Source organism: Peromyscus californicus, unplaced genomic scaffold (assembly GCF_007827085.1).
Source record: "Peromyscus californicus insignis strain IS unplaced genomic scaffold, ASM782708v3 Scaffold_15__1_contigs__length_86483966, whole genome shotgun sequence".
Classification (NCBI taxonomy): Eukaryota; Metazoa; Chordata; class Mammalia; order Rodentia; family Cricetidae; genus Peromyscus; species Peromyscus californicus.
The window spans coordinates 3,971,470-3,996,023 of record NW_026294447.1 but is presented as its reverse complement, the minus strand read 5'-3'; the positions used below and the strand labels follow the sequence as shown (position 1 = coordinate 3,996,023).

Genomic DNA, 24,554 nt, shown 5'->3' with positions numbered 1-24,554 from the left:
AAGCTGAAATCATTATCTCTTATCATGGCCTCAGCAGTATAAAAGAACAAATCAGTGCATCTTTTGTTGTCCGTGACATGTATATCTTCTTCCTTCTTTCCTTCCTTCCTCCTCTTCCTCTTTCCTCACGGACCTCTCTGTCTCTGTCTCTCTTTCTTTCATTCTTCTTTCTTTGTGTGCAGACAGGATTTTACTGGGTATCCCAGATTGACCACAGACTTCCTGCCTCTGCCTCTCGGAAATGTTGAGATATCAGTATTTTATCAACATGGTTGGTTGTGCTCATTCTTATGGCTGTTCTTTATGACTAGTATATTATTGATTTAAAAACACAATAAAGTAGTAAAGACTACTAGGAAAATATTAATTAAAGTGGTATAAATGTAGAATCTATGGAAATCTTATTTTATAGTATGATATACAACAAATCCTTTTTTGCCAGACATAAAGGGATATAGACAAATAGTAAATGAATTACTTGTCAAGAAGTTCAGAGTATCTAGAGATTTCTGTAATATTAATATTATCGCTTGAAGTCATTCCCAGCCTACTTCATCAAACCAAAATGTGTTCATCATCTTTTTGTCATTTTGACAATATCTGAAAAGAACAATTTGTTTTAAATTTAATGTTTTATTTGTCACATGGTTATGGATGGCTCAGTCCAAGGAGTCTCTGACTCCATTTTTCTAGAATATGGTAAAGAAGAGTATCATGAGAGAAGGGCTGGACTCAGGAAGTCTCCTACACTCATGGCAGCCAGGAACAGAGAAGAAGACCGTGGGAGGAGTCAGCAACCAGGCATGCCCTTCAAGTGGCCTCCTTCTTCCAGCTAAGCCCTGCCGCCTTTGTTTCTACTACATCGTAAAATAGAGCCACCAAATAGGACCCAAATATTCAGCACAAGTGCCTGTGAGATATATTTCACATTGAAAATGCAACACAAAGATTTTATTTATTATAAGGCATGAAATATTTCATGCATTTCTGAGGAAATCTACCCTAAAAGGTGACTTCTCATAGCAAGTCTAATGGTGACCTGCAAAAAGCTGGAGTGCAAACACTTGTGAGAGTAAAGAGCTTGAAACCAAGGCCAGACTGGGGAAACAAACGAAGCACTTCTGTACCACTGAGCATTCCACAGCTCATTTCTTTACTGGCCTCTTGCTGTGCAACTAACGTCATATCAGACTAGAGAACAAAGTGACAAGCAGAAAGCAGATGCCTTGGTGAGTATGAACATGATGTATCCAAATCGAAAAAATCAAAACCGATCAAAGCAAGTACATCCAGTCATCACCCAAAGAGGCGCTTCATTATGAATGAGATGGTGCGCAGAAATAGTGCCTGGCATAACTGTGAGAACATCTTCCTCTGTTTGTGCTAAAGTAAGATTCCATCAGTTGCATAGCTCAGAAAGAGTGGACTGGCCTCTCAGCTCTGGAGAGGCTCAAGTCAAGATGAGGGCTGTCGTGATCCTTGAGTTGAGCTGCTTCTGCTTCCAAGATGCGGGAAGGAAGATCAAGTAAGACACAGGCTGCGGCAGCCTCTTTAAGTGGGACTTGAATCCCTTTAAAAGGGAGGAGCCCTCAAGACGAATTTACCTCCTGATGGCATCACAATGGCCACTAAGTTTGTTTCTTTTCTTTAAGAGGAGTAAAACATTTGCTGTGATTGCAAATGCTGTAGTGGAAGAGAAAAAGATGCTCTAGAGAGAGGAAGGGGAGCTATAGTTAGCTGTGCCTGGGAAGGTGTCGGGGGAGAAAGGATGGACAAGTCAACAGCAAGGACTGCTGGGAGTCAGCGAACACATTTTCACTTCGGGTATGTGGAAATGTTATTCTAGTTGCTTTTTTTCTAAGTGAAATAAGAACAACTTTTCAGCAGAAGTTAAGGAGTTAGCAGGGGTTATTGGAAATTTGAAGAAAAAGGAAAAGCTAGAATGACTCATGTGAAAGTCATGGACAGTTGGTTCATTGATAAAGGAATGTGGTGTGGTTTCCAGCCATCCTGAGGAATGTACTTGGAGTGTAGGATTATAACTGTAAAGGACAACCAGACATCTGGCTTTTATGTGTGCTTCGATAGATGGAGGGATAGAGCAGGTGTGAGGTGTGTCTTATCAGACTTGTGATTTTGTGTGAGTACATAAGAAGGGAAGGGACCCCATGATGGAAAATGTGTAAAGGACTGAAGGTTTGTGCATCTTCAGAGATTGTGTATTGAAAATTTAGCTCCCAGTCACTGGACATAAGGTTATAAGTCAGTGATAAAGATTATGTGAGGTTCTTAGGGCCTTAACCCAATCGGGCACTTTAATGAAGAAAAAGGACACCACTGTGAGTGCCGAGGAAAGGCTGTGTGGAGACTGTAGGGAGACTTCTTTAAGGATGAGTGCCCTGACCAGACAAAGGGCAGGGTGACGGTGTGGCAGGGTGATAGTGTGTGAGAAGATGTAAATGTAGTGATGACTTGAGAGTCTGAGCAGGATAAGAAGAAACCGAGCAGCCGGGCAGTGGTGGTGCATACCTTTAATCCCAGCACTCAGGAGGTAGAGGTAGGCAGATCTCTGTGAGTTTGAGGCCAGCCTGGGCTACAGAGTGAGTTCCAGGAAAGGAGCAAAGCTACACAGAGAAACCCTGTCTCGAAAAGCAAAAAAAAAAAAAAAAAGAGAGAGAGAGAGAGAGAGAGAGAGAGAGAGAAAACCAAGCATGGCAGCTGATAAATTCTGAGCTGCAAAATTAAATAAGGTCAATGAACTAGAAATGGGAGGTGAGCTCAAGGTTCATCTGGGAAAGTAGATGCTTACTTCTCATAAAAATCATGAAGGTGACGTGGTCGGTCCCTGACGACAGTCTAAAAGGAACAGTGTAAACACAATACAGATTTACTAACGGCAAGCATCAGAAAGTGGAGAAATCAGGATACTGAATGGATTGTCTGAGTACTGCACGATAACTCCTTCAAAGACAAAAGCCTTGAGGAAGGGCTGAGTGTACGGCTTCTTGGCAGAGTACAGCAAAACAGAAGGACTGGACATAAGAATAAGGGAATACATTTGAGTCATTTTTCAAAATGATACCTTCAGCAATTGGCCATGAACTTAAATGAAATGGAGGAAGGATGGAGAAGGAGCCAGGAGAGAGAATTCATTGGCCTCTGACGTAAGCTAGTGGAGGGACCATGTGTCATTGCCATGTTAAGGAGATTGGGAAATCAGTAGATTGATGTCTGAATAAATGACTAGAAGTGCCTTGAGGCATCCAAGTGAATCTTCAAAGGAGGTAGCTGATATTAATATCACATGGTTAACTGAGCCATAATTTATTTATCATTTTTATAGAGCTAGCTTATTATTTAGATAATTAGCAGTTTTTATCATTGTAAATTAAATATGACCTTTACACAGTGGCTTGTAGACACAGTTAAAGCTGTGTCGGGGAAAGTACTCTTTAATAATTCAGGGTGTAGATGCTTTCCAAAAGTTCTACATAGATGCAGGAAGGTTATTTTACAGAAAGTTTATGTCCATCTTCTACAAGCATCATATGAATGCGAAACTCCTTTATAGCATACAATGGAAATGGCAACATACGACTTACCGCTGGGCCTTCCATCTGTTTTTATTTGATTAATAATCATGTTCAGTACGTAGTGGTCATTGGTTGCTCTTTTCTTTGTGCTATGTAAACATGCCCTTTACTCATAAAGCAGTTTTTATTGAACTGCAAAAGAATGGTGGTAGTTACTGCAGAAAATACAAAGCAAAGGGTGGACCTTGTTCAGAAGTTTGACTGGAGACGGATGGAGGCACCTGAACAGTGCTTGTGGAAGGCGCTTTGCTCGTGGGTTATGTTTACCATGCCTTATCTTCATTTCTTTATTCAGTGACTTTTCTTGCGTTTATCGTGATCTTTTCAGAATTCTCCACTAATCTTAAAATTTCAGTGTTTATTACTTTGTGTTATTCATTAACAGTTTCTTTTTCTATAATAAAGTCTGGAGAAAGTATGAGTGATTTAAGGAAAAGGGTGGGAGATGAGTTTATCATCATCCCTAGAATTTAATTAGTGAAATATAATTTAGCTTCTTAGTCCATTTTCTGCTGCCATAACAAAATACTACAGACGAATACATAAATAATACAAGGCCATGTAACCTTGACTTCCGGAGGCAATGCTCGCATATGGTCAAGTTGTAATTCTCAGTCACAACATAAGGAAAAGGCAAGAGAGAGGGAAAAATCAGTCTAACTGATCCTTTTCATCAGCAACTCACTCTGTGCATCTCTAACCCACTCCCTCAACTACAGCATGAATCTGCACACAAGGAAAAAGCCCTCATGAAAAAGTTGCCATGTTAAGGTCCCACTTCATAGTAAAGTTGCACTGAGGGTGGCATTTCCAATCACAGAAAGTTATCTTTAAATGATTGCAATTTCTAATTCGTCTCTAAAATCATTATTATATGCACTCACCAAATATATAGTAAATTTACCCATTGAATATAATTATCATAACAAAGAGTGATCATATGCATGAAGGTCAAGGCAGGATGATGTTTTGATACCTTTATGATTTCAGGTAAATATTTAGAAGGAAAGTTCTTGAGGCATATTAAAATTATTTCAGAAGTTATGGATTGTGTGTTAAGGAAATATTCTTTTTGGAGCATACTCCTTGAATCATAGTTAAGTGAAAAGTGGTGTGAACTGTGTGATAAACGATTATTTTTTGTATCAGACAAACCATCATTCCTAAGTGAACGGCTTTCCAAGGATTTATAGCTCCTGCCCTCATGCTGGAGTCTCTTCAGCTTTCTGTGATGCATTTCCGCTAACCTGGAGGTTAAGGCATTTCTTGATCATAGCTATATCTAACTGCTGCTCAGCTCTGGAATTCTTTATAAAATTCCAGAACTTGGGCTAAAAATTGACTTAGGGAATCCAATAAACTCACAAGCCTTGGCAGTCATCCAAGCTAAATTTATAGACTGGAAGAAATATGGGCTTTCCATTGTTCTCTTTTTCACCTTTCTGGGGTTTCTTTTGTGTCTATGTGCGTGTGCAAGTGTAAATTTATCATTTTGCTGACATTGGAGTGGAAATAACCATTGAGAGGACCCAGGTCAGGAATTTTCACTTTGGATCTTCCCCTGTCTTTCCAAACTTTGACCCAAACCTGCACCAAGACTGAATTTCTCTCCCTGTAGGATGTTGATGTGAGAAAATAAGAGGTTGTTCTTGCAAATGAGTTGTGCAAGTCTAAGAGCTGAGATAACTGTCTGCCAGTCACATACAACTCTCAACTCTCTGTTCTTCTGGCTCAGTGTGGGTCTGTTTGAGACGGAATCTGAGCAAATGTGATCCTAAATGTTGTCTCAGTTGACTCTGTCACATGGTGATAAGGGCAAGAAGACAAGCTTGGGTGTGTCTAAGAGACATCAGTCTTCTTTGTGTGTCTGTGATGCTATGTAAGCTGCAGAGACCCAATCAGTATCATTATCCCTGCTACTGAAAACCTGTCTTGTGCTTCCAGAATGGGTTTGCTGTTGTGAGGCCCCCCGGCCATCATGCTGAAGAATCTGCAGCCATGTAAGTACCGGGACCCACTGCCATCTTCACGTGCCATGGTTCCTGGCAGTCACCTGCCCTGGGCATGTTTTTGAAGCCTCTGATTGTTAACAGATGGACTGAAAACTCTCGAGAGGTACTCCCAGAAGCAGATTTATGGCTTCAGAGATCATATAGCATTTAAAAAAATGCTCTGAACATTATTTATAATGGTTTTCCTGGATGATTTGCCTTCTTATTTCTCTGTTCTTCTCTATTCCACAGGGGGTTCTGCTTTTTTAATTCAGTTGCAATTACCGCCAAATACTTGAGAGACCAACTAAATATAAGCAAGATATTGATTGTAGATCTGGTATGTATGCCTGGCCAGGGCTGCATTTTCAGTCACTCTAGATAAAAGGGAGTGGATGCGTGTTTCTCTGTAAGGTTGTCTTGCTTTTAGCACTTGCAAACAACTGAAGGGTGTGTTTCCTTTGAATGTGGAAACTCATTAAACTCAGGATTGCAGTTCTGAAACCATAAACATTCACGTTTCACTTTCATGGTGTTAACTGCAATTTAATGAGAAGAAGGCGCAGATCAGGGCAACTTTTATGATCCTTAAATGAATTGATACTTCCACAGTTAAAATGACCCAACAGAACCTGAATTTACTTTTCCCTACAGAATATAGACTTTAAATAGTCAGATGTGCTGGAAGGAGTGCTGTTGCCTTGGTAACCAATTGGCCACTTCCCCTGGTTAGCAATCGTGTCCCTTGTTGTGCAATACTGGTATTATTAAAACAAGTCAACATGTCATTCTTTGTGAAAAGATCTCAGGTCTCAGATGCCAGTTTGGGATGACTCCCTGCAGGAACCCTGAGTGGTTAAAGGTCAGAAGCATTGATTCATCTTGCATTTTAGCACGATGCGTTCTTACACAATAGTTATAATTTGTTTAACAAATGGTTTGTTTAAATGCAGATGACACTTGGCAGGTTGTCTAAAATGTATTCATGAATAATGAGCTGGAGATCTGCCCCATCCAGAAAGGACCAGCCCAGGAAAGGTTGGCGAGGGAAAGCCAATGGTGATTTATGAGCCTCCTTTCCAGTTTGCCTGCACTTCACCAGGAGGTGTAATAGGTTGTCTGACAAAGCATAGACAGGAAATGAACCCTGGCATCCAAGCCAAACCTACTGCATCTGCACTTAATTAATTTTTGCAGGTGATAAAAGATTTAAAGGCAAAAAATGCTAGAGGTTTTTTTGAAGTGCAAGACTTAATAGTTTAAATCTTGTTCATATCTGCACTCATAATTAAATCTTATTGGAAGTCATGACATCAACCTTCAGCCCTCAGATTTAGTTAAGTGGGCACCCCCAAAGGGTGGAGAGACCACTAACAAAGTCATGTAAAAATATTTACATGAAAATGAAGAATTTACAAAAATGGAAGATTGACGAACACTTCTATTGCTTGGTTAGAATAGATATTTTTCATACTGTGGCTTTTCTGCAGGCATTCTCATGTGAAAAATATTGCATTCTAATTTTCTGTGTATTTTCCAAGCATGCTTATGTTTCAAAGTAGGTCATAGTTCACTGTTAAATGGGCTGTGTTGAAGGCTAGAGATATAACACTGCAGAGTTGTTGTAACTTTGCATGAATGAAGACATCTATACCTGTTTTCTCAAATACATTCAAAATGATGTTTTAAGTAATTAATAATTTGCATGCATTTTAATATAGTACATTTCTAAAAATCAGTATTCTTGTATTTTTGTAAGTATGAGGTTAGAGAGATAAGCCCAAAAATTTGGAGAAAAAAAAATGGCAAATGAAGATCCAGAAATTTTGGGGGTGGGCAAGGTGATTGGTTTGCTGTGTTCTTCTTTAGAATCACAGGCTATTCTAACTGTATAGATATCTATTGAGCTGTATAGTCTTTGGGTCTCACTATAGAGATAATCTGACTTGATTTGTAAATTGATTAACTTGGTAGCTCTAAGAGTCAGTTTCCTATAAGCTGCTGACCTTTGATTGATTGTGATTTACTTCATTATCCAATTCATATAAAGGATACTCCTTTCCCAATAGGCTCCCACAGATGAGAAGTTTTTGTTTGAGATCCTCTCAGTGTATGAAGTCCTGTCCAGAGGGTGACCGCCACCAGCCCACACGTTCTTACTTTCTAGTCTTCCAAGCTATGCAGTTGCAGGGTACTTTGTGGAAATTCCTGTTTCTTCCAGCAACTGAGAAGGAAGTTTTCATAGGCCGCAGATGTGGAGACACCCACTCTCCCTGGCCCATCAGTCTGCTCTGCAAGTTACAGCGAAATGATGGAGATTCTTCAGTAGGAAAACGTCTTCATCCCTTCACTAGCCACAGAGGCTCTGGGGCCCTTAAAAATAGTCTTTCTCTATTGTCTAATAGCTAGTTTGGGTATTTTTATATCCAAGTAAATATAAAGCCAGAGCTGCAACTCACCTTCTGTTTGGGCCAGGGCCTAATTCAGAGGTGTTTTACATGTTAGACAGGTATGATTTCAATTATTTATGAAGTCTTTTCTTTCTGTCTCTGATGTGCTGATCAGTATGGAAAGGAAGTAGGTTTATTTGCCTTTCCATTTTCAAGAGCACAGCATTGTGTTCTGGGTAGTAGCATGTCCATGGAGTAGGCTTTCTTGCTTGAATCATATAGACTTTAGGTAATGTGACCCAGAAGGCAATTTGGAAAGATTACAATTCTCCTTAAGTTCCTCTTTTTTTTTCTTTATAACACAAAGGTTACTTCAAATGTCCTTATGTTTTAGGAAATTCCATTGTTGATCAAAAACATTTAGACCTTTGTCTCCATGTAATAAATAATTATGAAGGATAATATTAACTGGCAGAATGAATGATTTATTCAAAGCCATTTTAGATAAGAATAAAATATATAGGTTCTAAATTTTTATAATGCATCTCTTTTTATAGTATATCCTTTAACCAGTAGAGTATTGATATGCATTTTTCATAGTTCTAAGTACATTTTAGATTCAATATCTATCTTAAGACTTTGATAATTCATTATATTTTTATGGTAATGTCTCATAGGCACAAGTAAATTTATTTCTTAGTCTGATATATATTTGTTGCCATGGAGAAGCAAGTTCAGATAGTTCCTGAACAGTTGTTAGTTTGAATGTTTTGTGACATGGAGGCTGGAGTTAAGTATCAGAAGGCACTCTCAACCCTACACTCTAAGTCATTACCCCACACAGATTACATGTGTCCATAGTTATCTCTAAGGACTTGGCAAATAAATACAGAATCCAGAATTGCTCAAGGATTAGGATGGATTTGTGTATTTTTGTAAATAATGTATGTGGGGTTTGTTCTTTCATTTCGCTGTGGACAAGATGCATTTCTTACAGTGTGTGCACTAACAAGCACCTCACACAGTTTTGAAGAGCAGATGATTTTGTACCAGGGAAAAAGTATCCTTTTTCATCCCCCTTCTTCTTAAATAAACTTTTCCAATGTCACTAAAGAAGTAAGAATAGTCAAAGCAGTGTTTTTCTCTGCTTTTCCACCTCTGGACTCTTATATCCAGAACAAAGTTTGTCTTACAATCCTGACTATTGCTCCTGGAGGGAAGCAGGGATGACCCTCTACTGTTGTTTTCTTTGGAGTTATTTTGGTTTTGTTTGTTTTTTAAACATAGTCTAGATAAGTAGTAGCTAGTATAAAATACATTGTGGCTTAAATTGTTTCCTTTTTTACATAAAAAATAATTTTACTATCTTTCCCTTTCTTTTGAATATTCAGAAATCTAGTAATTAATATATTTTCAGCAAGTTATATATTTTTTCTGATGCATTTGTGTTTGGCTAGAGCAAATTTCTGAGATGATTCCTATCTGCCTGAGTAGTATGATTCTTTAATTACTTTTGGATAAGTGTGACATGCAAAGCACAGCGGGATTACCGTATGTAGACACCATGGATAGCAAGCTCAGTGGAGGTTTTCAGCATCAAGGAGGCTTTGAAAGTGTCTAGTGGAATTGGGGGCTGGAGATTGGAGAAGAAAAAGGTTCTGTCAACCTCAAGGAGGATAATTAGTTTCCAAAAAAATTCACTTCATAAGCTTTCTAAAAGTATTAGAAAAATAAGATTATAATTTAGCTTTGCAGTAATGAGTGGATTCAAGAACCAGTTTCACAATGTGCTTCCTGTCTATCGATTCTTAGTAATTATGGAAGCTCTTTAAGTATCAGTTGTCTTATTTTTAGAGTAGAGATATAACATGTGTCCTACCTATATAATTTTTAATTAATCCAATGTGTTTAATAGTGTGTTCACTTAACAGTGGTAGGAATCATTGTTTAAAACAGTGAAAATCTTACTGATATAAAACAAAGCCCAATGTATTTAAATAGCTACAAGTTTACAAAGCTCTTTATAACTATGTAAGTGAATAATGTAACAATAATACTTCTCCGCATAAAATATGTAGGTCAGCATTCATTAGCAGCCTGCTTCTTTTTCCTCAGGAGGTATTGAGTGTATTAACTGAAGTCCTTAATACCTGAATTTGTTTTAATAAAGATATTTTAAAAATGTTACTCCTTTTATTGTTTCCATGAGTAATGTCAATTGTGACATTTATCTATATTAAAAGTAGAAGAACCATCAAAATTTGAATCATTATCATCTGCAAATGTCCAAAAATAATTTACTCATTCATTGATAATAGGATTTTGGTGGTGGTGGGGGGGACAGGAAGTTGGAGAGCTGTAGGAAAGACAGAAAGATGAGGAAGGAAGCTGGGACGAGGCCATGATTCAATCAGTATCTGTGAGACAGACTGGACTGGATTGTGTAACTCCCTGTGCCATCTTCCTGCCTTGGCCCAAACGACTTAGCATTTAATGAGCTCGTGCTCCTGTTGCTTCTACTCTTGCTGTTATGATTTTAGCAAAATGTAGTGTGAAGTCCTTTTCCCATCTGGCATCTTTTTTGAAGTGACTCTAGCTGCTGAGGGATTGCTAACTGAACTGAATGCTTCAAGAAAGCCAATTTATTCAGCTGGTTGCAAAGCCTTTGACCTTAATGGTGGGACTTGGCAAATCAAGGCATACACGTATGGTTTAGTGTTCTGTCAAGAATTGTGAAAATGCTCTGTAACCCATAGATCCTCCTGAAAAAGACTAGTTTGTAGTTTAAACATTAGTCTTTTTTTTCCAGAGGCCAATGAGGCTAGTTAATTAAGCCTGAGGGGTTATGAACTGTTGGCAGTTAATAAGTCATAAAATTCCTCTATAAAACAGGATGCAGGATTCCATCACTGAGGCAGAGAGTACAAAGCGCCGATGTATAAATATCTAATTGTACCGAAGGACTGGGCTTTCTCAGTGACTGCTCATCTGGAGTCTCCAGGGCATGCTCGCTGTGGTTTCCTGATTTTTAGAAGCCAGTTTTTAAAAAAATGAGAGCATTAAAGGGTAATTTGCCTGAAAGTTCAGGAAGTAAAGGGGTGGTGTAGAAGTAGGCTGAAAGGGAGAACGGGAAAGACGAGCGAAAAGACAGAAAATGAGAAGGGTGGGGTGGGAAGAGAGGGAACCAGAGACGAGGAGAGCCGTGTCCAGAGTCAGATGTGCCGGTGTTTGTCATCTGTTCCCTTTTCCCTGTAGGATGTTCACCATGGAAACGGTACACAGCAGGCCTTTTATGCTGACCCCAGCGTCCTGTACATTTCACTCCATCGCTATGATGAAGGGAACTTTTTCCCCGGCAGCGGAGCCCCGAATGAGGTTCGGTTTATTTCTTTAGAGCCCTGCTTTTACTTGTATCTCGCAGGTAATTGCGTTGCGTGATTACCCCTAATTTTCTTGTCCTTTGCTGGTGTTTTAAATTACACCAGATTACCCACTTGTCCCACAGGACCAAGAACCAGTGCAGAACAAGTGCATAACCCAGAGCGCTGGCTGTCAAGCAGAGCTGATTTGACGCTGTGTTTGATGTTTATTTCAAGAGCTCCCATGTGCTTGTTTCCCACTTTTTGTTTCTTCCCTTTCCTCCCTTCTCTACCCACAGCGGTGTGTTTTTCTGTTCCCAGGTTGGAATAGGCCTGGGAGAAGGCTACAACATAAACATTGCCTGGACAGGTGGCCTTGACCCCCCCATGGGAGATGCTGAGTACCTCGAAGCCTTCAGGTTGGTACTTCTTTCTCTCTGAAAGTGTCACATTAAAAAATACCAAATGTGAAAGAGAAATGTAAATTCTCCACAAAGCCATGTGGAGATACGCATAAGAAAACAAGGCTCATGGAGAACTAGCTGTGTTTATAGAGGTATATTGGCGAGTGACTGCGTTTCCCTCTCACAGAAAAAGGAGAAAATTTGTTATTAACTGACTTTGTCTGGAAACTTGTGCCTGTTATAATAGGTGAAGTGGTTTACAATAGACATTCACATAGTAAATGCTCTGAGAAGACCTTTAATACCTATGTAATTTTGTAGAGCAGCATTTCCCAAGCTAAAATCCCTTTGGAATTCTCAGAACATTGGCCTGGGATAGCCCATCTGATAGCAAAAGACTTTTGTTTATTTCCTGCTCACTTTAAAATATTAGCCAATTGTTTGTTTTCAGCTAATTTAGGAGTAAATTCTGCCACTTGTGTTTTCACTAAACAAAGACTGACAGCTAACTCAAACAACAAATACAGTCTTGTGTTCTGTCTACATCTCACTCATGGTCTATCTCTCTGTCTCTGTCTTTCTGCCCCCTTCATTCCTTCCTCCGCCTCTGTGAAATTTTAAAAGGAGCATTTCTTTTCTAGAATTAAAGACCAAAACAATCCAAGTTCTTTGGAAAGGTCTGTTTAAGGAGAAATCACACATCATCCCCATGTGAGCTTCAGCTTGCAAGACCCGGAGGTTTAACTCACTGGTGATGCAGAGCTTCCTACATGTTTTGTTAAGTTAACAGCAAAAACCATACAACTGCATGAAAACAAACATGAGAGGTATTTATAGTTCTGAAATTTACCATTTATAAATTCCCCAAAAGAGAAGTCCTCTGTAATATGGCTGAGCAAAGAGGAATTCCAGAGAAAGTTCCAGTAAGTGACACTGGCAAGTTCCTGTCTTCTCTGTGTCATGCATTTTTCCTTTTCTCATGGAAAGGTCACATGTTAGAAAAAAGGTCCACAGAACAGATAAAAAAAGTAGCTACTTGTAAAATAGCAATTCTTGACTTGGTATTTGGTACACAAAAGAAAATTCTACCCACATTTTAGATGCACACTTTGGGAAAAAATATACACAAAGGTGTCCACAGTACTTAGAGAAGCAAAAATAGGAACAATTTTACTATAAACTTAGGCTGTATTTGAAAATTTTTGCTTTATTTAGCAGCAAGTTTAAAATATTATTTAGGAGTAATTATCATCATAAAGGAACTCTAAGAACTTTGTAGATGTTAATATTATTAACATATAAAAATATAAATAATAAAAAGATATAACATATATAAATAACTGTATATGCTAATAACATTAACACATATAAAGTTAATGTGGTTTCACAGCACACATTTAATTATCAGCTCTATGTAGATATGAATCTTGTATGCACAGTGGTAAAGGGCAGTTTATATTTTGTTCCTATTTATACTCACATCAAAAAGTGAAGGGTAGATGAGTTTGTTTCCTTTGAACATAATTTCATTTAATAATATAAAAACAGATATTAAGTGTACTTTTTTATTTTGTCATTGAAACAGTAGGTGAATCAAGAAAGGCACTATGTTTGCTTGGAAGTCGGCAAGTTATATTAGTAAATTGTTATGAACTCCCCAGTTCATTGTTACCTGATTTTAATTATACAAGTGGCCTTATATACTACTGCAGGAATTAAAAACTGTTCTACATAATATTCATAGTTATTTAAGAACCATATTTTAAACTATAAGAGTTAAGTGAAAACTATTATTAGTTGAAAATCTGTCATGGCTATTTTTTAATGTTTATGCCTGGAAATATTTGTGAATTTGTTTTGAATGAGTCAAGAAAGTAAGCAATTCATTCAAAAAACATTTCTTAAGCACACTTTATGCATGGACTGTGGTGCTTGGAGTTCAGGGCTATAGGCATTATCAGAGAAGCAGAGTGTAACTGTTGTGGTGCCCACATGGCTTAAGCAGAGAGGCTGACTCTCCCTGAAAGGTCAGGGAAGGCTGAACTGCTCAGCCTTTTAAGTACGAGTGGAAGCTTGCTGCGGGAAAAGGAAATTGCCCATGTGAGGGTGAAGGTAGATCTACACTAGTCAGAGTGAAAAGACTTCATGAATGGTGTGGACACATGAAATGGTCTGTCATTGTTACTCAAGGGCAGGAAGGGACATTTGTAGAAGGTGAATGGATTGTAATTCATAAAGTCTTTGGCCCTGCTCTATGAATTTGTTTGGCTGTCTGTGGTAGTTTGAACAAGAATGGCCCCAACAGGTTGAAATGTTTGAATATTTGGTTTCCAGTTAGTGTCTGTTTGAGAAGGATTAAGAAGTGTGTCCTTGGTGGAGGAGGTTTGTTATTCAGGGTGAGCTTTGAAGTTTCAAAAGACTCATACCTTTTTGAGTCTAGTTCTCTTGGCCTCCTCCTTATGGATCAATATGTGAACTCTCAGATGGTCCTGCCACTATGCTTTTGCTCCACCATCAAGGACTCTAATGCTCTGAAGTTGTCAATTTAGTTAAACTTTTATAAGTTACCTTGATCATGGTGTTTTACCACAGAAATAGAAAAATAGCTAAGAAGTTGGTACAGGGTTGCTGTGACCTTGTAATATTCTGGATGACTGTGAAAGGCTTTGGTACTTCCGACTAGAAAAAGAGTTGAGCGCTATAAACAGGGCTTGATGGGCTGCCTTTTAGGAGCCTGGAGGACAGCAATAAGAACTATGGACTGTGGAAACCCCACTCCAGGGCCTTCAGAGGGAAGTAAGGACTTCAACAGCTGCTGGGCAAGAGTGTAAAGAATGTAGTTATTCTGCCCTTGTCCCAAGAATTTGCCTGGGGTTAAATTAAAAATTAATGAGCTAATTTCTTTGGTGGAAATTTCAAGACAGCCTAATATTGACTCTGTCACATGGTTATTAGTAATCACTCATATATAGATCTACAATGAAAATGGCAAGTACGACAAAAAGAAACATAAAATGTACCATTTGAAGACAAAGAGAGAATTAGGGATTAATATTGGAGTGAAGGCTTGGGCCAAAAGAGATGAGGTTAAGGAGAAGCCTTATATAAAATGGAATAAAGGGAGGAGTGGGAGCCCTCAGGGCAAAACCCCACCCAGATAAACTTTCAACATGAAAGGAAAAGGCCTAAGGAATTTTCTGCTCCTAAAAACTACAACAAAGAAAAGCTTTTACAAATGTGACTCAAGGGGGCCAGGCTGCATCCCAAGCCAGAATACCAACTTGACAGCATTCTCTCTTTGGTTCTGGCTTTAGAGTCGTGAAGGATACGCAGATTGTAGAGTCTTCCTCCACAGTTTAGGAGCACCTCTGAGGCCAGGCAATGTGTTGCAGGGCAGTCCCTGAATGAAGGCCCTAAGAAAATAAAGGTCCTGGAGAAGCCATTACATGAAACTGTGAAAGTGAAACCTAGGATGTGTTGGAGACTCCAATGTGTTGAAGATGTCAGAGCCATGTGATATCTGCTAAGCAGAGCAGAATACAAGAAGTAGAAAGAGCCCAAAAGACAGAAGTGTGTTTTTGGCAGCAAAGCTGGAAGGGCAGAGTGATATAAGCCCTTTGACTTTGGACATGGAGCTACAGGATCTGGTATTTGCCTTGAGCTTTGGTCTTGCTTTAATCCAGTATTTCCTCACTATGCCGCTCTTCCTTCCTTTTGAAGTGATAATGTTTGTTATGTGCCATTGCATGTTAGAAGTATGTAATTTGCTTTTTAATGTACAAGGAGTAACAAGAAGTTGCCTTGAGTGTCAGAAGAGATTTTTTTACTTTGGACTTTTAGACACTGTTGAGACAGACATGTATGAAGACTTTTGAGTTTGGACTAGATGCATATTGCATTATGATATGGCCACAGGCCTATGCAGGCCAGGGAAGGGAAAGTGAATGTTTGAATGAGAATGGCCTCTATAGGTACTTGGTCTCTGGCTGGTGTCTGTTTGTGGAGGATTAGGAGGTGTGCCCTTGCTAGAGTAAGTATGTCACTAGGGGTGGGCTTGGAGGTTTTAAAAGATTCATTCCTTTTAGTTAGCTCTCATGGCCTCGTACTTGGGGATCAATATGTAAACTATCAGCTGTTGCTACCACCATGCATAACATCACGGACTCTAACCTTCTGAAACTATAAGCCCATTTAAATGCTTTCCATTCTAAGTTACCTTGGTTACGGCGATTAATCAGAGCAATAGAAAAGTAAGACACTGTCTATCATCTATCTATCTACCTATCTATCCTCTATCTGTCTATCTATCTATCTAATCCATTGGCATTCATAAATTTTGCATTTAAGTCAGATGGACTCCAGAAATAATAATAATAATACATATGCATGCCACATATACATGTAATAATAATTATTACATGTATATGTAATACATATACACCACCACCCGGTGACGACATAATAATAATTATTACATGTATATGTGGCATGCATGTATCTGTATTTTCGCATGTATATGGGTACGAGTCTGTGCATGTGTGCTGCTATGTGTCAAAACCAGAGGCTGACTAACAACAGGTATCTTTTGTTGTTGTTGTTTTTTGTTTTGTTTTGTTTTTTCGAGACAGGGTTTCTCTGTGTAGCTTTGATAGCCTTTCCTGGAACTCATTCTGTAGCCCAGGCTGGCCTTGAACTCACAGGCCTGCCTCTGCCTTCCGAGTGTTGGGATTAAAGGCATGTGCCACCACCACCTGGCGACAACAGGTATCTTGATCATGAGACTCTCTACTTTATTTACTGAGATGGACCTTTTGGTAGACCAGGAGCTTACAGATTATCTCATTTAGCTAGCCAGATTGCTCTGAGGATACCCTGTTTCTGTGTCCATAGTGATAGGATTACAGGAAGGCTACCATGTTTGCTTGGCTTTCAGGTATGATCTGAATTCTGGTCTCCTTAGTCTCATGAATTACTTTTAAATGTAGTATTCCCATCCAAGCATATTGCTTTATTTTTGAAATGTACCTTACAGGCTTGTGTGTTTAAAAACTTGTTCCCATACTAAGAGTGCTATTGGAAAGTAGAGAAACTGTAGGAGATGGACGGAGCCCACTAGGCGTTAGGCCATGTGGGTGTGCTGTTGAAGTCATGATATGCTCTTCCTTTCTTTCTTGGTGCCTCCTGGTCTCTGTGAAGTCAGCAGTTCCTTCTTGTCCTCAGCCACAATGCTCTGCACCAGTACAGTTCCAGCTGACCATGGATGGGAACCTCTGAATCCCTGGATCAGAGAAAGCATTTCCCCTTTTCAGTGGATTACTTGAGGTGTTTTGTTACAGTGACAGGCTTATGAATAATAAATAAAAATAACAATAGTTCACCCTCAAAACAATCATTTTTCCCCTGCACTTAACTGGCCAGTGTTTCGGGTATGCATGTTTGCGTGTAGACGGTGGAGGTGGGGAAACAGGTAAACAGTGTATTTTCTCTTTTCTTAATTTTTCATTTTTTTCTTGGCTGTGACAAGTATCTTTGCAGGGAAAGCCTCATTCTCAGTGAAAGTGTTCATAATAATATGATGGATTGAATCAAAATTTCAATGTATTTAACTCTGATTTCTGTTCTGTTATTTTTCTATGACAAGATGAAAATTGTAGACAAACAAGCGTTTTCATGTTTACTGTGGACATCATTTTAGAAATGAAGTAGCTGAATCATTATAGATGATTGGCTATTTATTGCAAGCACTTATCATTCATCTCTGGGATAATTAATGACTAAAGCTATGGTTTTTCATAGGAATTTTAGAAAATATTCAATAATATTAAATATATTTTATGTTCAACTAAGATATGTTTCCAAGGTTACCATTTATAAGGCAATTATAGCTATTTATAATGAGGTCTTATATGCCAGGTCCTAGTTTAGAAACTTTATAAGCATTGGGGCTAATTAAAATTCTGGGTATAGGTCACAGCACACTAGCTGGAGGAGCCGTGATCTGAAGTTAGATTTTGTCTCTAACCTCTAAGCCTTTTTTGCTTTACCTCATTGCTACTCTCTTATGCCCTAAAATATTAAGAAGTGATAAGGTACATCAATATTGCCAAAATGTAAGATTTTCATGTGCCCTCTGCTGCCCCACCTCCCTAGAGATGGTGACTGTGTGGTGAAGACTTCATTCATGACACTGGCTGACTGAGTCACAGCAGAGGCAAAGTGAGGACGCTGAGAGCCACGAGATGCTTCAAATGAGCCCAACACGTTTGAAAAGGCTACCTGTAGCTCTAAACATCCTTTCACTTGCTCAGAGAATGCCTGATGCCTTCTCTTCATTCAACAGGTGTCAGGGTGCCTGCCAAACACTGTCTGCTCAGTCATTCAAGAGATCACCCCAGGGATCCTAAATTCCTTACAGTGCCTTGTGAGCACCAGGCCCATTGATTTAAAATGTCTAATTCTTTGAGTGATTGTTTTTAAAGTGATTATCTTATTGCTACAATTGCTATTGTTTGTTTTTAGTGGGTTGATGAAGTCTATATGCTGTAGTGTACTTCTAGTTATATTTAATGAAGAAAATATCTCCACGTAGTATCTTTCCATGTAACAATTTTCAGTGCAAAAGGAAGATGGTGGCAGAGCTTGAAATCTGCCTATTTTACTGGATGAATGAGTGACATTTTTTTTTTTTTTTTGGTTTTTCGAGACAGGGTTTCTCTGTGTAGTTTTGGTGCCTGTCCTAGATCTTGCTCTGTAGACCAGGCTGGCCTTGAACTTGCAGAGATCTGCCTGGATCTGCCTCCCGAGTGTTGGGATTAAAGGAGTGCACCACCAACGCCCAGCAAGTGACAGTTCTTATGTAGCCTTTTAAAATGTTTTATTTTTGAGATTATAAAATAATTGTATCATCTCTCCTTAACTCTTTCTTCCACCCAAACTCTCTCATATACCCTTCTTTACTCTCCTTCAAACTCATGCCTCTTTTTTCATTAATTGTTATTACATATATAGATATATATATAGATATATATATATAGATATATATTCCTAAATATAACCTATTCAGTCTATATACTGTTACTCACATATATTTTCAGGGTTGACCATTTATTTTTGGATGACCAATCGGAGTGCTATTGCCTGAAGAAGACTATTTCTCCCATTATGAGTGTTCCTTGGTTGCCTGTTATGTAGGACTGAGGTCACATGAGCTTTCTCCATCCAATTTGGTGTGTCCATTAGTGTCATCCTTATTAAGTTCTGTTTGAGCAGTCATGTTCTTGAGACTTTATGGATGTAGCTTCTGACATTACTAGGAGACACAATGTCACAGAAAATTCTCTTTCCTATGACTCTCACAATCTTTCTGCCCCTTCTTTTGCAATGGTCCCTGAGCCTTAGGTGAGGAAATGATTTGTAGATGTAGCTATTGGGACTGGGCTCCATAACTCTGCATTTTTCATTGGTTGTAGTTGTCTGTTGTGGTTTCCATCTGTTTCAAAGAGAAGTGTATTTCATGTGAACACAGTTAGGGATTATGATGGTTTAGCAAACTGATGTCTGTAGTTTCTCCATTAGCCCTGTTTTGTCGGCTATATTTCCGTTACTAGGCATGGTTTCCATATTTTTGTAAAGGTCACAAGTCCTAGTAGGGAGTTGTTGGTTGCCACCGAGGTGTGTGCGCCACTACTGCCCTCTCAGGTTAGCATGCCATGCTGGCTGTTGAGTGGTTCATAGATGTTATAATGGGGTAGGTCTGTTGGTTGCCTCCCTCCTTGGGAAGTTGGCATCACTTTCTGGTACTATGGAAATCCTCAGGGAAGGGGCATTCATGTCAGTTTCAGCTCAGTGGCCTCTGGGCCCTGTTTCTGAAGTGAATGACATCTCCAACAGTAGAGACTTATCTTCTACCTCAGAGGGCAACCAAGGGCAACAGCAATAGGCTGTATGTTTTAAGAGTTCCTTGGACAGCCGTGACTGTCCAAAGAGGGCTTCTCATGTCTAGTCTTGGATTTCTATTAGGTGGTTTCAGCTCTTGGAGGTAGCATTGTCAGCCATGATGAGAAAAGTTCATTGCAAAATAATTATATATAAAATTATTATTATATATTATATGATCAATAATTTATATATATATACAAAACTTCATGTATTATAAGTAATTTTAATTGTGTGATTAATTGTATGATTTTTTTTTTTTTTTTTTTTAAAGATTTATTTATTTATTATGTATACAGTGTTCTGCCTGCACATATCCCTGCAGGCCAGAAGAGGGCACCAGATCTCATTACAGATGGTTGTAAGCCACCATGTGGTTGCTGGGAATTGAACTCAGGACCTTTGGAAGAACAAGCAGTGCTCTTAACCTCTGAGCCATCTCTCCAGCCCCCAATTGTATGATTTTTAATGGCTTTTTCAGAATCCTTTTTGATATTTTACCTTCCTTTCATATTTGCCTCCATCTATGCCCTCTATTTACTTTCAAAAGAGAACCACAATGGAGTCCCTTCTGTGTCCACATGGTACACATCCATGGACTTAATAGCAAGTGGACAATATTTGAAAACAACTGTACAGAACATATTTAGACACTTTTTTCTTGTCTTATTCTTTAAACAGTATAGTGTTGTAGATTTTATAGTCTATTAAGTATTATAAGTAACCCAAGAATGATTTAAAGAATATGGTAGGAAGCTGGGGATGTAGCTTATCATGTATATCCCAGGGTTTGATACCTGCCACTATAAAATTCATTGGCTGATTAATTTAAAATATATAGACAGATGAGCACAGGTTGTACACAAATATCACACTGTTTTATAAAAGGGATATAGGGGACATATGCTCCTGCAAATTTCAGTTTCTACAGGGATCAAGCACCCACAGATTCTGAGTGAAGACTCTGCCAGCCCTCAAAATGTGAGTCTCTTTGGCATATGCTAAGGACATAACTGAACAAGGGTCATGGGGCTGTCAGTCTGCATTGTGGGAATGTGTCTTGATTTTTAAGAAGTAAACGCCAAGTCACTGCATTATATTCTGTAGCTACTTTCATGAGTATTTGCCACTGATGAAACTTTCCAAAAGACAAATGTCTGTAACATGAGCTGTGCAGAGAAAGTCATCTCAAGGCAAAATCAACTCAGAATAATCAGATCTGACTGAGGCTTCTCAGTGTGCTGAGAGGGAGATTTTAGGGTTATCTTTTCTAGAAATAAAAATTTAAGTTATAGATCTTGATAGTATTATTGAAAACACCACTTTCCCCCATTTTGTTGACTGATAAAGTACCTGTTTCACCAAAATGTGTTGTACTTCATGTTCTAGACTTTGCTAAACATCTTTGGCTATATAAGCAACTAAAGATATCAGAAGGGCATCTTAGCTAAAACAGTCAAGCCCCTGGAGGGCATGAGAGTGGTTCCATCACCCTCTGTCTCTTCCTTCTGTCTTCAGGTCATAATTATTTGCTTACTTTATAATCAAGTTTAAAATTTACTACTGTAAACCAGCAGTAAACACTCTCAGCTCATCATTCAAACTCTCAATTCTGTCTCTCAAATTCTTCAAACTAGAAGTGATGTTTGCCCAAGATTTCTCTACTGGTTATGATAATGGAATGGGGTTTTACTGTCATGTTCCTAACACACACACACACTCTTCTGACATCTACTAAATAATGGTTTGCCTCGCATGTATGTTTTTGCCACAGGTCAACAGCAGATCATTTAGAGCAGGACACATTAATAAGTACATCTTATTTTCTTACACTGTTACTTGATCAAGCACATTATCATTTTATAATTAATTTTAGAAGACTATTTCTAGAATCCCTTGTTATGTTCTCAGACTAAAGAAAGGCTATTTTCTTCTAAGAAATTAAATAAGACCATTCATAAATGCTTAAATGCTTAGTTGCCCCACATTGGCAAGGATAACTAAATAAATATTGTTCTCAGGATATTGTTCGTATTTTAATATAATTTAATGTGAAATTGAAAAGAAAACAATACCAGTGGGACAAGAAGAATATAATGATAATAATAGCAATCCAGAACATGCATTGAGTTTATAATATTTGGTATTTGTTTGTTTTCAAAATCCTTGGTGCTTTTTAAAATGCTATTGTTTTCCAGTGAAGACACCAAGCCTCTTTAAGCTCTCCAGGTCTCTTGATATCACATGCTTCTAAATGGTGGCCAACACTTTGCTGGCAGTGCTCTTGGGCGTCATTTAAGACAATACTTATTAGCCCAAGTGTACTCTGACTAGAATACAGGTGACAAAATAATAATATAGTGAGGTTGTGTTTTCAAACACTTGGGCACCTCAGCAGGTAACAATAGCAACATTTTGAAATTGAAAAGTACTTCTTAGACTTTTACTTCCTCTCTCTCATATCTCTAAGGAGCTTCTGTCCATTTGATATAGTAAGAGTTTATTGATTCAAACTAGACTGCTGTGACCTTCATCCTTCCTGATCACAAGGCTTTTATTTACAATAGAACTTTTTCATATTTATTTAAAGAAACATGTTCTGCTCATATATGTAGTTAGATTTTTAAATAAGAGACATATCACAAGACCTAAAGAAAATTAAATTTTAGTAGAAAATAGAATGAACTTTTAGATCCCATTTTGAAAGAAAAGATGACTTGTTCTCATTTGAAGCTCATTCTCAAATGATTTGGGGGTCTTGTTTTGTTTCTGAGAGCTGTGGTTGCCGCTGCCTGGGCTTGGAATGGATCCTCCATCATCAGTGACAATAAATATATTATACTTAACGATAGTACGTTCTTTCTCAAGGATGCCCAAGTCATTTTAAGAATGAGGATAAAATTTCTTGAAACAATTTGCCAATATGAAATACTGTACATATCAAATTGGCCTTGCTACCTTCTTTCCCAGACCATTTATCATAGCTTACAAATCAAGCCCACATTTTCTCTTTCTGAAAGACTTGGCTAATAAATACGATGTGGGCCTCAAATCTGAACTTGTCAATCAATCCTGAGAACAAAGCAGTAATGACTTTCATCTATTAATATTTTATTTCAATAGAAACCAATATGTATAAATTTATGGCTGTTGTGAGCTACAGTTTAATTTATTATCCATATTCTGTTCTCTATATTCAGAATGTTGAGATATTTCAAGAAATTTGGTCAAAACTGGTCACAAAATACACACGAGTAAATTCTAGGAAGTTGTCAGCTCTATCTGCTCTTTTGCTCTGGGAATAAACATAAGAGCATTTTTCTCATCTGTGCAACATATTGTACCAATTTTCATCAAAAAATTACAATTTCTATAGGTGTGTGTCTCTAGATACCCTTAGAATTTCTGCTCTTTGACCCTGAGAGAAAATTGATCTTATACACACCTGTCTTCCTCAGGAAGCCTGCAAACTTGATTTTTGAGCTGAGCATCAAAGAGATATGATATTATTAGACAGTATGGAGCTCAAGTTAACAGAGTCCAGGAAATACCTTGAAGTCCTGTAGTTTTGAAATGAATGGTATCTTCAGTGGACAACTTCTTAAAGTAGTTCAAATGCTATAATTTACTTTTAAAAATTATTTTAAAGGGTCAGATAAACTATTAAAATCTTAAGAAAGTGTTTTCCTTTGCCCTAAATGAATTCTAAAACCTAAAATTTTCATGAATTTGTTTAGTAATTAAACAATTTTCCAAACAATAAAGGGTAGCTAAAGAATGGCTGTATTTAACTAACATGTTTCCTTAGCAGTACCTCTTAAGACAGAGGTCAGTTGTGTGCTTAGAAATGGTGTTTTCATTTTTAAAATGAAAAACTGAATTACAAAGCCCCCTCCTTTCACAAAATCTTCCCAGTGTATGTGGAGTTCCCTGAGATACCAAGATATCAAATCCAGTCCACAAAATATTATTGCAGAGTTTCCAGGCTAGAAATAACAGATCCATTGAACTACCAGTTTAAATGATCTCACTATTATGCAGTTGTTTGTGATATATCCAGAATGGAAGATAAATATTTTTGAGAAATTATAAAGTTTCACTCTTGTTCTATTTTGCTTTTTCAGAGTTCTAAGATTTTGCTGCATTTACTGACAAGGGGAAGCTCTGGCCCAAACAAAACTCACTCACCCTGTCCCTCAGTCAACAGCTCCCAGAGTTCAATGTTTTTGGGGTTTAGTGTGGCTGGGTTTTTTTGTTTTGTTTTTTAACTGAAGAAAATTCTTTTCTCATTCCATGATTTTACATCTGAAGTTTGCCAAAACTAGATTTATTGAGATGATAAGTAATGTGGGAAAAATGGACCATTTCAATATACTGTGAATATAAATCTGTATTCCTTTTGTGAGAACTAAATAAATACTATGATTTACTATGGGGAATTTACTCATTGACTTCCTCCAGTGGAGAAATCATATGCATGAAAATCCTGCTTCTCCTAAGTCTCAAGCACAGGTTGAGGCTCACAGATGATGTGGTGGCAGAGCCTTCAGGGACAGTTCCAGTATTCACAGGGCACCAAACACCCGGATGGTAGACTCAGTTTTCTATCTCTTATTCCCATAATTTGATAGCATATAGATGAAACTTGCAAATCAACATCTGTTCTCATTTATGTAGGTATTTAAACTCCTCTGACACCTTCTGGAAGGCAAAGGCTTATCCCTGTATCTGGTATAAATCTGCCCATCTTTCTTGTGGGCACAGCAGAACTGGGTACTGGCTGTCTAAATATCTTCTGAAGAATAGAATTGTAAAGCCACAAGGAGGACAGAGAGCTTAAAAACTGCAGGAGAAAGATGGTAAAAAAAAAAAAAAGCATTCT

General features: G+C 38.1%; 1 protein-coding gene across 12 annotated transcripts in view; it reads left to right on the top strand.

Moving 5' to 3' along the window:
• Positions 1 to 24,554, top strand: part of Hdac9 (histone deacetylase 9) — an 872,989-nt gene that overhangs the window by 706,408 nt on the left and 142,027 nt on the right. For all 12 annotated transcript variants that reach the window (XM_052738328.1, XM_052738323.1, XM_052738329.1 and 9 more), the window contains 4 exons: positions 5,538 to 5,593; positions 5,837 to 5,924; positions 11,230 to 11,349; positions 11,655 to 11,752. In XM_052738328.1, coding sequence (XP_052594288.1) covers positions 5,538 to 5,593; positions 5,837 to 5,924; positions 11,230 to 11,349; positions 11,655 to 11,752 — 362 coding nt within the window. The remainder of the gene's footprint in view (positions 1 to 5,537; positions 5,594 to 5,836; positions 5,925 to 11,229; positions 11,350 to 11,654; positions 11,753 to 24,554) is intronic.